Source organism: Tasmannia lanceolata, unplaced genomic scaffold (genome assembly GCF_043159265.1).
Source record: "Tasmannia lanceolata isolate RefF3 unplaced genomic scaffold, GAP_Taslan_0.1 ptg000037l, whole genome shotgun sequence".
Taxonomy (NCBI): domain Eukaryota; kingdom Viridiplantae; phylum Streptophyta; class Magnoliopsida; order Canellales; family Winteraceae; genus Tasmannia; species Tasmannia lanceolata.
This window is the reverse complement of record NW_027518714.1, coordinates 51,133,437-51,148,382: the sequence shown is the minus strand read 5'-3', so window position 1 is coordinate 51,148,382 and position 14,946 is coordinate 51,133,437. Positions and strand designations below refer to the sequence as shown.

The following is a 14,946-nucleotide window of genomic DNA, read 5'->3' as shown; positions in this document are numbered from 1 at the left end:
GTTAGGATGAGAGGAGAGGTTAGGTGGTTTTGGATGGTTAGACCCAGGTCATGATCTGCCATTGATCTAACGATTTACGGAAATCGGGTCTCGGAATGGAATCAGGGTCCGGGCTATGAAGTGACCCTAGCTTATTTTGTCCCGATTGATGATCCGTAAAGTCAGATCAAGATATTAATGACCTAAAACATATAAATCAATGATAGAGGGGGTTCTCACATGGATTTAACACACTAATTTATTTGTTGATTAAAACAAAACAAAATGGGGTGTCTACATCCTCCCACCGATATATTCCCACGAAACTTCATCCTTCAATTTTCCATCATAGTGTAAAAGAAGAGAAACCATTGTTTCGGTTTTTTTAAACACCTGCAAAGACACACAAGATGTCAGAAGAACAATGTTGAAAAAAGGGAGTTTTCAAATCTCTAAACAGGGTTGTCAACACTCTAAATGGGGGTTTTAAAGTCTCAAGAAGGAGGGTTATGAAGTCAATAAACATGGTTGGCTAGGGGGGGCTCAAGTCTAAAATAGGGCTGATCAAGTAACTAAATTGGGGTTTTCAAGTGTCTATAGAGGGCTTCTCAGGTCCCAAAGGGATTATCAAGTACCTAAATTGGGGTTAACAGATATCTAAGGGAGGGTTTTCAAGGACAAAAAGGCTTATCATGTGATTAATTGGGGGTATCAAGTATCTAGATGGGTTTCAAGACTATAGAACGGGGCTTTTCAAATCTATGAAGGGAGTTATCCATTATCTAAATTGGATTATATATAAACAGGGGTTTTCAACTCTCTAGGAGAGGGTTTTCAAAGCTTCTAAAGTCTATAATAGAGGGGTTTTTAACTCTCCAAAAGGGGTTTGTTAAAGGTTTTAAGGCCTATAAAAGAGGAGTTTTCAAGTATCTAAATGGGGCTTACTAAATATCTAAACAGGGTTTGCAACTCTCAAAACAAAACCTCAAAATAGGGTAGCCACCTGAAATCGGGTTTTCAACTCTCAAAAAGGGTTTTCCACTACAAATCATTAGAGATCAACAAAATACAAAACCCTAAACAAGATAATACAGATATGAGAAAACAAAAACATTGCAAAAATACTACTCACGTGTTTGTTGAGTTTTCCCACGTCCAATGCTACGTTAAAAAACCCCCAAAGTAGAAAATGATACAGTAAACAAGAGGGAAAAGGTAAAAGTACAAAAGTAAAAGCAACGTGGTCTTTAAGAAAGGCAAAGGGCATTTTCGACCCCAATTTTCCATCCGTACATATTTCGTCCCCCATTCGTAATTTCTGAAAAGCCTGGGTCCAGTTGATAATTCTGCCTAATGTTTGTCCCCCATTGGTAATTGGTCCTTTATTTAAAAATGGGGGAGGTTTTGGTACCTTGCCCCCTCATAAAAATGGATCAATTTCAGACTGTAAACTGAGGGAGACAAAAATGGAAGCTTTAGCTGTTTATGGAGGAAGCCCCAACATTTCATCTCATCTTCATGGTGGAAGACTAGAAAGGAATGGTAGCTTATCCTGCGCCCAAAAGCTTAGCCTACGCACCCAATACCTTTCATCATTCCACCCATCTTCCCTCCTCTCTTGTTCTCCTCTTCTTAACCATGTTAAAATTCGAACCAAGAAGAGCAAAACCCACATCTTCCTTCCCCACTTGGTTGCTTCCATGGTTAGACATTTCTCTTTCACCTCATTCAACTGTTTTCCTTGTTTTATAAACAAGAAAAATAAGACTGTTTAAACTTTTCTCTACTTACCTCTTGACTTGTATTTCAGGAAGATGTTGAAGAGACATACATTATGGTAAAACCTGATGGGGTTCAGAGAGGGCTGGTACTTTCTTTCTCCCTCTAATTTCTGTTTAATATCTGTAACATTTAGGCCCTGTTTGGATTGCAAGAAAAAAAATTCTGATGAAAATTTTTCTGGGAAAGTTTTTTCTTGGGAATTTTTTTTGCACAATTTAGAGAGAAATAATATGGTTATGGTTAATTTAGTGGGATATCATCATAAATTGAAGGTCTATGAATAAATATTTTATAGGGTTTGTTCCTACTTCATACTATCCTTTTTTTTTTTGGTCTGTAAGAAAAGTAGGAAATTTCAGAAATAATTTTGCTTTCCAAACTTTTCCAATAAATTCCTGCAGTCCAAACAAGGCCTTAGTAAAAACCCAAAAGAAAATAAAAATTCTGGGGTTTTGTGATCTTTTATAAATCTTATGTACTTGGGTTGGATTGGTTTAGGTTGGAGAGATAATTTCTCGTTTTGAGAAGAAAGGATTTTTACTGAAGGGTTTGAAGCTGTTCCAATGTCCCAAGGAATTGGCAGAGGTTTGGCTCCAAAATCCTGTTTCTATTCATCTGATTTATCTGACTAGTTATAATCAAAATAACTCCTTTCAGAAAAAAAAAAAAGAGAGAAAAAAAGTCATTTCTGTGTTTATTTGATGTATGGCCCAATGTTTTGATGTTTATTTGGTGATTTTAGGAGCATTACAAAGATCTTAAGGCCAAATCTTTCTTTCCTAAGCTGATTAATTACATCACCTCGGGCCCAGTTGTGTGTATGGTAAGATTCTTGTCATCTATTGAATTCACAAAATGATAAATTTATAGAATTGTTTAATTTTCCCTTTTCTGATATCCTTTTTGTTGGCAAGGAAGGCTTGGGAGGGTGTTGGTGTTGTGGCATCGGCACGCAAGCTTATAGGTGCTACAAATCCTCTTCAAGCTGAACCGGGTACCATACGAGGAGATCTTGCAGTTCAAACAGGAAGGTTAGAACTTGAACATTTTTTCCTTCCTATCTATTCATTTAATATTTAATTGAGATGGGTTGTAAGCATATTTCATAAGTTCTTGGATTGCTATGATGAACTATTCTGCAGAAATGTTGTTCATGGTAGTGATAGCCCCGAGAATGGCATGCGTGAAATAGGTGAGATCTACAACACTAATATCCCTACAATATGAAATATTATTATTTCCCCATGTTTCTTGCTTTTCAATTAAATATTTTTAATTTCCTCAATATGGATGTTACACATAATATTTTACGTAGAATTAGTTCATTTGGCTCATCATTCACATCATGTGGTGCATGCGCTTCTAAACATATCTTGACCAAGCTTGGAAGGATCTGCAGTTAACCAGTTGCATATTTGCATTTTAGGCTTAAAAAAGTATAAATCTTGTAATTGGAGGTGTGTTTAAACTTTAAACATCATTGACTATGAGGATGAGAAAGTAGTAAAGTCAAATTGAAAAGATGTCTAGAACATTTATTCAACAACCAACCATACATATCCAGAATTCATCGACATTATTGTTTATGTGGCGATCAAAATTAATCAGAATTTTCAATTTGATACGAAGGTCAGTTATTCAACAACCACCACTACATATCCAGGATTTATAGAAAATTATTGTTTATGTGGCAACAAAAATTAATCAGAATTTTCAATTTGATATGAAGGGTAGTCCTTGTTGATCCAATAGTCCTCGTGATTCAACAAGCACAAGGAGAATAAGTAACTGTATTTGATTTCTTATAGAGGAGTTGAAAAGAACCCAACCACCCTACCTTTTTGTTAAACCTCAAACTCGCATTTGTTTAGAGTTTTCATTCTAAACCTACACTTGGTTAACCTTGGTTCTGTCCTTGTTAACATGGAACCATGGTTAAACTTTGTTTGTTCCATGTTGTCCTTCAATTAAAGCTTATCATTTGTTCCCTTTTCCTATAGCTTCTACATTAAAAGAGCACTTATTTTGTAAAAGAGCACATTAAAAGAGCACTTTTTTTCTTAAGCTTCGTTTCCTTTTCAATTCTGTTGTTCTTGCACTTGCCACCCATATATATTTTGCTCTCTCTGAATCAATGGCAAAAGAAAATCTCTCTCATCCCTCTCCAACCATTTGATCCAGTATTTTAAAATGTGAACGTATGCCAAAAAGCATCCGAGGCAAATCCTAATAGACTTGGCACTTCACAGCCGAGTCAAGCAAGTCATGATTTGTGATAGAAACACATGAAAAACACAAAAGAATAATGTAGAAAATAAGGATTAGGGGAACGATAATCTATGCAAACTAGGTAATAGAAAAACAAATTAGATTTTACCAACACAATGGAATGAAATTACATCATGGTGGTCCACCCTCAGTATGTATCACTTGTGAAATGGATAGATCCTGTAGATCTTCTCGAACTACCCTCATTTGTCAACTCTATACTCAAGCTCCTCCTAAAAAAATACTTATTGGGCCACACTTCTACCTTGTTTACTTGTTTGGATCCATTAATCCAAGCAACCATAAGACTGGCCAAATGGCATTGAGATCACCTTCATCAGATGATCCTGGCCCCTTGATCCACAAGCATCATGTAGGCTTCTGCTAAGAACAATAAAACATTGATTTTTTGGATTCCTTTATCTTACACATGTGATGTCCATTCAGGATGGGAAGAAGACCATGCGTGTCGTCTTGTGATGCTGTACATGATCAATGGTCTCAATCCTACATACGCCCCCTTGTAAGACCTATAAATTGCCTTTTAAGAGAATTAGGGTTTTAGTATTTATGTAAGATATAAATAGCTCACATAATAGCATTTAGGTAAGATATAAATTGTCCCATCATTAAAAAAACAGTAAGTCCTAGTCTATTCGGCACAACGCGACCAAGTGCTCGGTTTATGTGGTCATAACTCAGGAGAGTCAAAGGAATTTTAGAATTAAAAAAAATAAAATTAAAAAAAATAATAATAATTAAGCAACTCTAACACTCCTCTGATTTGGTTCTCCAATCAGAGGGTAACATGAAGTGTTCTATCAAATATTTTGAAAGAGAGATGTCAAAATTGGCCAATAACCTCTTGCTTAGCTTTTAAATGCAATAGGAATTGGAGAAAATGGGTTTTATAACCCAGAATTGTGAATCATGTCACATCCAAAGACACCTGTGAAACGCACATGGCGTATCATAGTATATCAAGCCAATTTGCATTATGTTTTTCGATGAAAATATAGTTATAGGATCTAATGGAGTGTATGGCAGTCTGGTATCATGCATCTCTTGCAAAAATCTGATATTTAGGACAATATGTCTTGGTAAAAATATGGCAATCCATGTTTGCAACCTATTATATTTCCATTCCACCTAGGATTTCTTTCCAATTTGTAATTTGATATGGACCTAACCATCCAAGTACTTGTTAACCTTTTTTTTCTTCCTGAATGGCACCAAGTACTTGATACCTCCTCAAAGTCCTCATGTTTATACTCTAATTGTTATCACTGCCTTTATACTTGACTAATGGTTTGCAGTTGCCAAAAAGTCCAGGTAAGAGGAGTTTCCACTTCTTGGCTAGGGCTTTTATTACATACTTGGAATCTCTTTTAAGTGCTTTAATTAAAATTGTCGAGGAGCTTCTTTCCTAACTCCTCGATGCCCTTCATACAAGCTTTTGTTTCCACATCCTAGCTTTTTTCACTTACGTAACTAGAGGCTACAATAGTTACTGCAAGAATTGAACCCCTAGCTAAATTGGAAGTTGCTTCATGTTGTGAATGTGAGGTCACATGTTCATTCCCAGCCAAAGTTTTAAATTTCAGTTTTGGTTTCAGTTTCAGTTGACATGAAAACTGAAACGTTTTGGTTTTGATTGGAAATTTTGGTCGAAATCTTGTAAAATCACGAAAACATATGGAAATTATAGAATTTTAAGATGAAATTTCAGGAAATGCTAGAATAAGCATAGATACACACTTAGAAACCATCACATAAGCAAGACAATCATCCATAATGGTTTAACAACATCAAACACCTAGTAACATGCATTGTTGAGCATGTTTGATAATTCAGTACATACCACATTTCACATGTAATTCATATAAATATTTATGCATAATTTGTACACCACAATTCACATGCAATTCATATAAATATAATTATATAATACGTACTGATATAGTATACCACTAATACACTTATGGTTTGAGTTTCGTTATGCATTTCAACGAGGATGGAAACGGAAACATTTTGGTTATTTATTGTCAGTTTTTGTGGAGATCTAAAACCATGGTCCCAGTTTACCTATATAAAAAAGAGAAGAAACAAACCACTCATCATTGATAACTCATCGTGGCTAACTTGCAATAATAGATTCAACATTGATAGGCTTGATTGTACACTTCTTATAATTCTTATGTCTTTTGGTTAATATTTTAAATGCATAATAGGTGCTGAAGTGGGATGTGTTGAAACGTACCATTCAACTGCATTCTTTTAAATGCTATGAGCAAAATTGTCTATGATAGGGATTCCTTATAAGGTTTTTTAACTTGGGTTGGGTAGTAACTAATAGTTTAATTGCCTTTCATTGATTGGGCATGACATGTGATTATACGGAGGTAAGAAAAATGCTTTTCTTAAGACCTGGAATGATAGTGATATTCTGTAGAAAGCAATGATAAACGTTTATACGTTTTAACTTTTGTATCCTATAGTAGTGGACTTCTTCAATGGGTACTGCCGTTTACATTCTAGCATCTTTATCAGCAATAATCAGGAAACTATTTATGGTATGAGATGGCTATGTTGGGTGGCGACAGTGGGTATGGTTTGTGAAAAAGAAAAAGAAAAAAAAGGGAACCAAATCAGAATAAGAAGGGTATGAGTATGACATTCTATATTTTTGGAATATGCTAGGATACATCTACTTATGTAGGTTTTAGAAATAATGTGCAAAGTTTGGTTTTTATAGAAGGGTATGTACAAAGGTCCGTTACTCTTCCTCAGTTACAAATTCAAAATTTTTTGTCCCAAATTCTTAATACATTATCAAAACATTGGGGTTACATGGTTGCAAGAGAATATTTACATGAGTATCCACACTTGCTGTACCTGTATTATTGCATTATATGATGTATTAAATATGTTATACATTAATTGATTAAACTTTTTTCTTCTTAAGTCTAGTATTGTAATATTCTATTGTGTGGTTGTATTAGAAGGTAATTCCCATCCCACTCCTTTTTTACAGCTCTGTGGTTCAAAGAAGGTGAATTGTGTCAATGGAAACAAGCTCAAGCATCTTGGCTTAGAGAGTGAGCTTAACCAAGTGCTCAATGATCAAAAAAGCAATTTGGAAGACCTCTTAAGCAAATTTTTCCAAGGTAAAATTATTCTTTCCGTTGTGGTTTCGAACAAAACAGTAAAGTGAGATGAAAATATTTTTCAGAGGCCTTTCCATCACTCTGTGAAGGCATCGTACATTATTTAAGAGAAGCTATTCAAAATTCTATAACTTCATGTCAATTTTGTGTTTTGCTTCACTCCAATTTAAGGCCATGTTTGGAAATCACAGTAATAGACGCCAAACTCTGGAACACTTGATGTCACCACTGACAGTCTGACACATTAAAAATTGTTTCTTGGAGACTGACAATAGTTAGTAGAGAGCTGCTAGGAAGACAGCCCCATTTCAGAGAGGTCCCTAGCAGCCCTCCATGTTTTTTCATGACATAAATACACTTTTTTTAAATGACATACCGTTAATTTATTACACATGGAATCATTAGGGATGAGACAATCCTAAAACAAGCTTGTCTCCATATCATTTCCATAGTTACTAAACTAACAAATTTAGCCGACCCCAACTAGCTTGGGACAAAGGCTTTGTTGAGTTGAGTTGAGTTGAGACTAAACTAACAAATTTATATACAAAATTTCAAAAATGTGGTTGATATTGGCACCCTTAAAATTTCTGGGCAGCAGATGTATACATGTAGGGTGGTCATTCAAAAGATCTTTTTGAAGATCAATCATACATACCAAATAAGAAAGCACTTGTTCAGAAAATAAAAAAAATTACAGAAAAACTCTAGAATACCTAGATGAACTACAACCTGCAGAAATCCAGAGCAGTACGTCGAAAAAATCATAGATACCAAAAATGTGAACAACCATACAGAAAAAGAAAGTGCAAAAAAATCCTAGGTTGCACAAGTTGTCCTCTTCACACGAACTGCAACCCGTAGACCTGCACTCACATCCACACCATGAACTACAACAGCCAGCCGCGAAATGCCTCTCTGTGAAAGTCCCTAGCAAATCCCATATATGTCTGCACGTTTCTATACGTCTCCCAAAGTCTTGAACAAGTGTTCTACTATTTTGGAATCTTCTATATTCCTACCTCTAAGAATGGTTTGAGCTTCTTTTAGTCATATAAAAGTGGATCAAGTGACACCTATTGTCATCCCGTGACAATCCACTACCTCATTTTATCATCGTCTCCATCGCGCCTTTTTTGTTGATTTTTCCATCGTGGTGCTCGATTCTCCAATTGAGTCATTGATTGATTTGAACACTGAGCATCCAATCTACGTAACCAGGTTCACTCCTATCATAGGCCACCAATCAATTGTAAGGATGGGGCACCCTCCCAACCTTACTCTTTTCCATGTGTACAATAGGGACCATGTGCCCACAATGCTTATCACTCCAAGATGAGACATGCGAATTACATTTACTGCGCAAAGCATTTTCACTCCCAAGATCACTAGTAGTCATCCGTCAAAATTGTAGTGAGTTCGATGATACACATCCATCCTTCAATCCTTCAACCTTTTAACTTCACGCCTTTTGACCACGCTAGTGATTTTAGCCTCCGAATCTATAACTTATACCAACATAGTGTCCTTTGCAAGTTAAATACCTAATTGCTTGGCCTCTTCCTTTGACACGAAGTTGTGAGTCACACCTACGTCCACTAAGGCTCTTGTAGTCATCCTATTGATCTACACATCCACTTACTAATTTCTAGATAACATCGTCAACGAGGTAATGGTGAATGTACACACCCTGTCTTCCTCATCATCAACCCTTAATAGCCTTAAAATATTGTTGCCTTTGCCATAGGAAGTTCTTCAAATCCTTGACATCTCTAACATCCTCGTAACATTCAACAGCCCGTTTATTTTCCAAAGAGTCCATAACAAGGACATAACACAGCCAACTTGAAGAGGGGTTTAAGTATCTATGGTAGATCTATTCAATAAAGGCTTAGGTCAAGAGATGGGAGTAGATCGAAGTCTACATACCTTTTCTTTCTTTCTTTCTTCTTCTTATTCCGTTCGTCAATTTGGACAGATCGACTGCAGGCTGTAGAAAAAATAAACAGAAAAAATACAATAACCATTATGGTGAATTTGTGCTACTTAATTTACTTTAATATAGGATAAATTCTATATTGGTTTTGTTTCCCTTCCAAAATTGGAGAAATTCATTTTACTCACTATTATAAGAGGAGGTTAGCCGACCCAACTAGTTTGGTATCAAGGCTTAGTTGAGTTGAGTATTACAGGAGTTATGGGGAGTTTTGAAAGAGTTTTGTTTTTTTTTTTTGTTTTGAAACGTATTGAATGAAAAGAAGAGTTAGTGAAGAATGTGTTCTTTCCTAAGTTGTATATTTCATTCCGTTTCGGCTGAAACGGGCTGAAATTTCGGTTTCCGAACGAAATCCGGTCGGAATTTGTTTCGTTCCGGATTTTGTTCCGTTTCGATCCGTTTTGGTCCTTTTCGGCCCGTTTCGGCCAAAATTGTCTGAGAAGGTAGAAAAAATATAAAAAAATTACGGGAATGCCATTATAGCCGTTGGGACTGTTTTTGGACCATTCTACCCTAATTTTATGACTGTTTATGACCGTTTTATAGTCGTTGGAAGGGTATTTTCCATCTTTTTCGCATCCACAAGCATTTACGCCACTGTATATACCCCATTAACCATAGTTTTTCCACACTCTTCTCTTTCACCCTTCTCTTACAAACATCATTTACACACTTTCCCACCAACTAAGATATACTCTAATCTTCTTTTAAACTCTTCAAACTTCTCTAATTTTCTAACAATTTCTGATTTTTTTGGCATTTGTTTTCATATTTTTAACTATTTAAGAAAAATTCCCTCTGGAAAGCAGAATCAAGTTAGGTTCTTTCACTTGATTCTTAGAGTTTCTTCTGAGAACGTGGGTTGGCTTCCAAGCCCCACAATTATTTTTCGTATTCCTTTACTTGGATGTCTTCTATCCGTTAGTTGTGCGCCATTCTTACGTCACTGTCACCCTCGCTTCTCAAATTCCACTCTCTCTCTCTCTCAAACATAAAATTCCAAGGTTTTTATCTAGGTTGCCAAAGTTGCCCTAAATGTTTCTTTTAATGTTGCTATGACTTTCGATAAATTCCATGGATTTTAAGTTGTAAAAGTCTTTTCTTTTACATTTTCTTTTTGTGTTGGCATTTTTTCGGGAACTTTTCTAATGTATAGAGTATGGTTCAAGTGAAGACTCTTTACCGACTTAAAAAAAATGAAAACTCTATTTTTCATAGTGTGTAATAAGCCTCTTCAATGGTATAAGAATGCAAGCTTCATCCTTTGAGGTAAACTATAACTATTTTGCTCTTGTATGTTCATTTATATCACCCACTGCTTTTTTTTTCTTTAATTTAATATTTTGTCTTGTTGTGGGTGTTTTGTTATTTTACATGAGGCTTTGGTATTTTCCTCATTCTTTATGTAGTAGAAGCATGGTTTTAAATTTCGACCGAAATCCAAAATTTCGGATTTCGGTGGGGACCGAAACCGAAATTTCCCAAAATCCCATTTTTTGCTAAATACCAAAATCCCAATTTCGGATTTCTGACGTGAAGCACATCAGCCGCTCTGCAGTCATTGATACACTGCTTCTCGGTGTCTCAAGTGATGAAAAGGGGTGCATTTATCATTTCCTTTATTTTTATTTTTGTAAACTCTTGGCTTTTTGAAAATCTTATGCCAAAATGGCCTAAAATTTCATTTACCGAAAAGAAACAACCCGTTAATTTGGTTCGGAAGTAAACTTTGTTTTACCCCATTATGGATAACCATTATTTAAGAACCTGATTTTGACATGAAAAAGAAAAATGTTGGAATTTCACCTACAGGGGGCCAAAAAATGAAAAAAAATAAAAACTCCTTAAAAAGGCAAAATCCCAGAACACCCCTAGTATAAAATTCAGGACAATTTATCCATGAGAACAGGCAATCTGGGACTCGGCCTTATTTAAGGTTAGATTATCCTGTAATCAAGCAGCCCCATTGGGCCTTTCTCGAGCTATTATTCTATAATAACTGAATGAGAATTTAGTCACTTCATCAACAATGCAGAGAATTATGACTCACTCTAGTTATTGATATTCTTAAAATGCAAAACAAAACAAAGCCGAAGAGACTGTTGTCCATCAGGACCACAATGCAGGGTTTATTTTATCCTTGGATAGGCTTGCTATGTTCTTACGCCAATGGGTAGGCCAATGGGTAGGGACATAATACAAGCAGGATAACCAATCCCAAGGGTTTATTCAATGTAAAATTATCCAGCCCGCCATCTCTAATTAACAGCTTAAGCTTTTGGACTAATTGGTTGTTTCACATGGTACCAGAGCTCACATCATGTACAGGGTTCAATACCCAACCGTTCCTTCTTGTGAAAAATCTACCTTTATGGCTAACCCAAAAGAGAACCACACACCCCACGGCCCCCCCCCCCCCCCCCCCCCCCCCCCCTCACACACACACACGCACGCGCACGCTCAAAAGAAGTGAAACGGCCAATCTGCTCCCCATTCAACACAGGTGGAAGATTGAAAGAGAGACAGAGAGCTGCAAAACCCTTTTTCCTCTACTCAAAACATATGTTAATCTTTCATCACCATAGGCCGCATGTAGTTACCTTTCCTCTGCCATACAAGGCACCTCTCATCTCATTATTATAAATTTTTATCCACTCTAGTCTTGCATATCTCACACGATCATCAATGCTTGTTGCCTATGGAACGGTTCTCAATCTATCTCTCTATATTATACTAAGCAGCTTTCTTTCCATTATCATTCGCTTTCTTTCCAAGAAAAAATATTATGCCTTTTCTTTATACTTCATGCTTTGTTTTGACAGGATGTGGCTTAACACTTTAGACCAAAGCATAGTATGTGTGGGGGCCAGCATTTTTTATTTATTTTTAAGGTCACGAATTTTATTAGAAATCAGGGGACAAGATGTCCCACAAGTTGAAACAGTACAGAGTGCATGGGCACCAAATGGCCCCAAAAATCAAACAGAATTACATCGCATTCTCATCCGTAGAATGATATACTACCCTTAGCTCCATTAAGAAAACTCCCGCCTTAGCCAAAGCATCTGCATTTGAGTTTGTAGATCGGTGCTTGTTGTTAAGCAGTGGTTTTAAAACTCGAATCAAATATCTGATTTCGTCTATAATTTGATATAGACGTCACGGACCATCATATCTCCCTTGTTCCCATGCAATGACATTGCTTGAATCGCCCTCGATCATCAGCGGCCCAAAATTGTTCCTTGCAAACCACTTTAATCCAAATAAGAGGCCCTTCGCTTCAGCTTCATTTGCGTCGCAAATCCCCGCCGAACTCGCATATGTCATTATGATTCTACCATCCGGGTCTCTGATTATCTCGCCAAAGCTCGCCAATCCCAGATTGCCTAACGAACTACCGTCGAAATTAAGCTTTAGCCATCCGAAGGGGGGAGAGGGACCACATAGGTTTGATACAGGAATTGTTTTTTTTTTTTTTTTTTCCGACATCACCTGATTCCAGTTCCTAATGATGATGCTAACTAGATAGGGAAGTCCACACTTACTAGATAGGGAAGTCCACACTTAGCCTTTATCCAAGCAATCAGTTAAAGTTTTACTTCAAACACGATATGATAGAATCCCCTACTTTTGTTTAGGAAGATTCGGTTGTTCCTCACCATTTTACACTTGCTCTGGTGGGCACACTATAATTTAACTTTATTATGTTCATGTTAACCACCCTTTGATGAACCACCCTTTGATGCCTCTGATGAAATCTAAGTGGGGGTTTGATTTTAAATTCTAAAATGGTAAAAGACTTGACTTAAGATCTTCAACACATTACATCTTCAAGCTTCTTCCATCTTCATGGATTTCACATGCTTCAATGATGTTCATTTTAGCTCCAATTCAATTGTATTGATCCATAGCTCCTTGACTTTAAACCTTAAGGGCCCGTTTGGATACATGATGCATTTGTATTTTGATTTGGATTTGAGTTTTGGATACAAAATACATCCATCATCTTCAAGAACAAGTTTTAAGAGAGAGAGAGAGAGAAAGAGAGAGAGGGAGGAAGGGAGGGGTGTCTCGCTGCTGTCGGAGCATCGTCGAGGAGCAGCGACAGTGAAGGAAGTTGCCACAAATATTGATTTCCAAATAATGTCTCGCAGAGATTGTCATGGTTGTGACCGAAACCCAAATGACAGGTTCTTTGTTGAATATCTTCAATATAATGTAAAATATCTCATATTTTTTTCATTGAGAGGAGAAGAAATATAACAATACATCAAAATCTCTAAAAAGGTTTGATTTAAAGTTCGAGCAAGAAGAAGTATAAGGGGACAAAGAAATAAAGAATTAAAAATTCAAAAAACCATGCACGAATTTAAGTTAAAGGAAGAAAACGAAAGAGAAATAAGATGGAAAAACAAAAAAAAATAAAGTGAAAAATACAGCAACATCCCCTCAACTTTCTGACATTTTTCAACTCTAACCATGACTTTTAAAGTCACCAACTACACCCCCACAGGTTTCAATTTGTATATGGTATAGACCCCTCTTTTGAAACACTACCAATGCTAATGAAGACCCCATACCCCCTCCAAACCCCATACGCCAATCCAAAAACTACCAAAAACACGGTTTCCACTTTTTTAGGCTCCATCCCACTTTTTTAGGCGCATCACCATGTTGAATTTAAAAAAATCAGCCAACAGGGGTGCCCTTGAAGCTGATTTTTGCAAGGGTGCCCTTGAAGCTGATTTTAGTGTATATCTCGCCCTTCATTCTATCATTCCTCACAAATATAATATCCCTATTTATTTAACTTGCCCCCACCTAACCTGCTATCCTAATCAACCACAAGATGATCCAACGGTGAGATATACACTAAAATCTACGGCTGGATCTCACATATTCTATCACTGTTTGTGAGACACTTCCCTCCAACATGCTCCATTGTAGCGACCTCGGAATTTGACATTTTGCTTTAGTTGTCTACAAAGATAGCAGCTCACTGCTCAAGAAGTAGCAAACCTCACTCTCATACCAACTGTCAGAGGCCCATTAATTATCAGCCTCACACTGCTGTGACACTTTTGTAATGCCCCGTGTTACCCCAAGTCCACTTAGATCTAGTGCTTAAGCCTTGTACCAAAGGTAAGAATGACACACAGCAAGTTTGGCTACCATGAATTTTTTTTTCCTGATAAAATGGTGTCTTGGCACGTTTGGCTACAATGAAATTTTTTTCACAATGAAATATTTTTCATGATAAATAGGGAGTCTCCAAGTGGAGATCAAGTGGAGATCAAGTGGAGATGGGGGGAATTGGGTCTCCGGCAGTGAAACTCCTTCTCACTACTGGAGACGTTTCCTGATTTTTAGCCACTTCACCCCATCTCCACTTGGAGACCCCCGATTTATCATTGAAAAAAAATTCATGGTAGCCAAACTTGCCCTAAGTGATGAGAGTGGGGTTAAGTGGGAGATGTGGCTAAAATCAGGAAACAAAATATAGGGAAACTCCAAGTGGTGAGAAGGGGCTAAAAATCAGAAAACAAAAAAACTATACTCAAAATCCGATAAGACTTTTTCCTGATTTTTTACCACTTTTCATCCTCATCTCAATTTGCACTCTCAAATCTCTTTCCTCCTCTCACCCACCCTATCTCTATTTCATGCCTTGGAGAGACTAATTTATCATGAAAAAGAATTCCTTGCTGCCAAACATGGCCTTAGACTCTCGCTGCAGAAAGCACACAAGAGAGA

At 36.8% G+C, this 14,946-nt stretch overlaps 1 protein-coding gene across 1 annotated transcript; it reads left to right on the top strand.

Moving 5' to 3' along the window:
• The first annotated feature begins 1,393 nt into the window (after positions 1-1,393).
• LOC143860821 (nucleoside diphosphate kinase 2, chloroplastic-like) lies at positions 1,394-7,338 on the top strand. Its single transcript, XM_077371651.1, has 7 exons — positions 1,394-1,682; positions 1,790-1,846; positions 2,260-2,346; positions 2,504-2,584; positions 2,680-2,792; positions 2,904-2,953; positions 7,064-7,338. The coding sequence occupies exons 1-7, from the start codon at positions 1,446-1,448 to the stop codon at positions 7,129-7,131; spliced, it is 693 nt and encodes a 230-aa protein (XP_077227766.1). The 5' UTR covers positions 1,394-1,445; the 3' UTR covers positions 7,132-7,338.
• Positions 7,339-14,946: the final 7,608 nt, after the last annotated feature.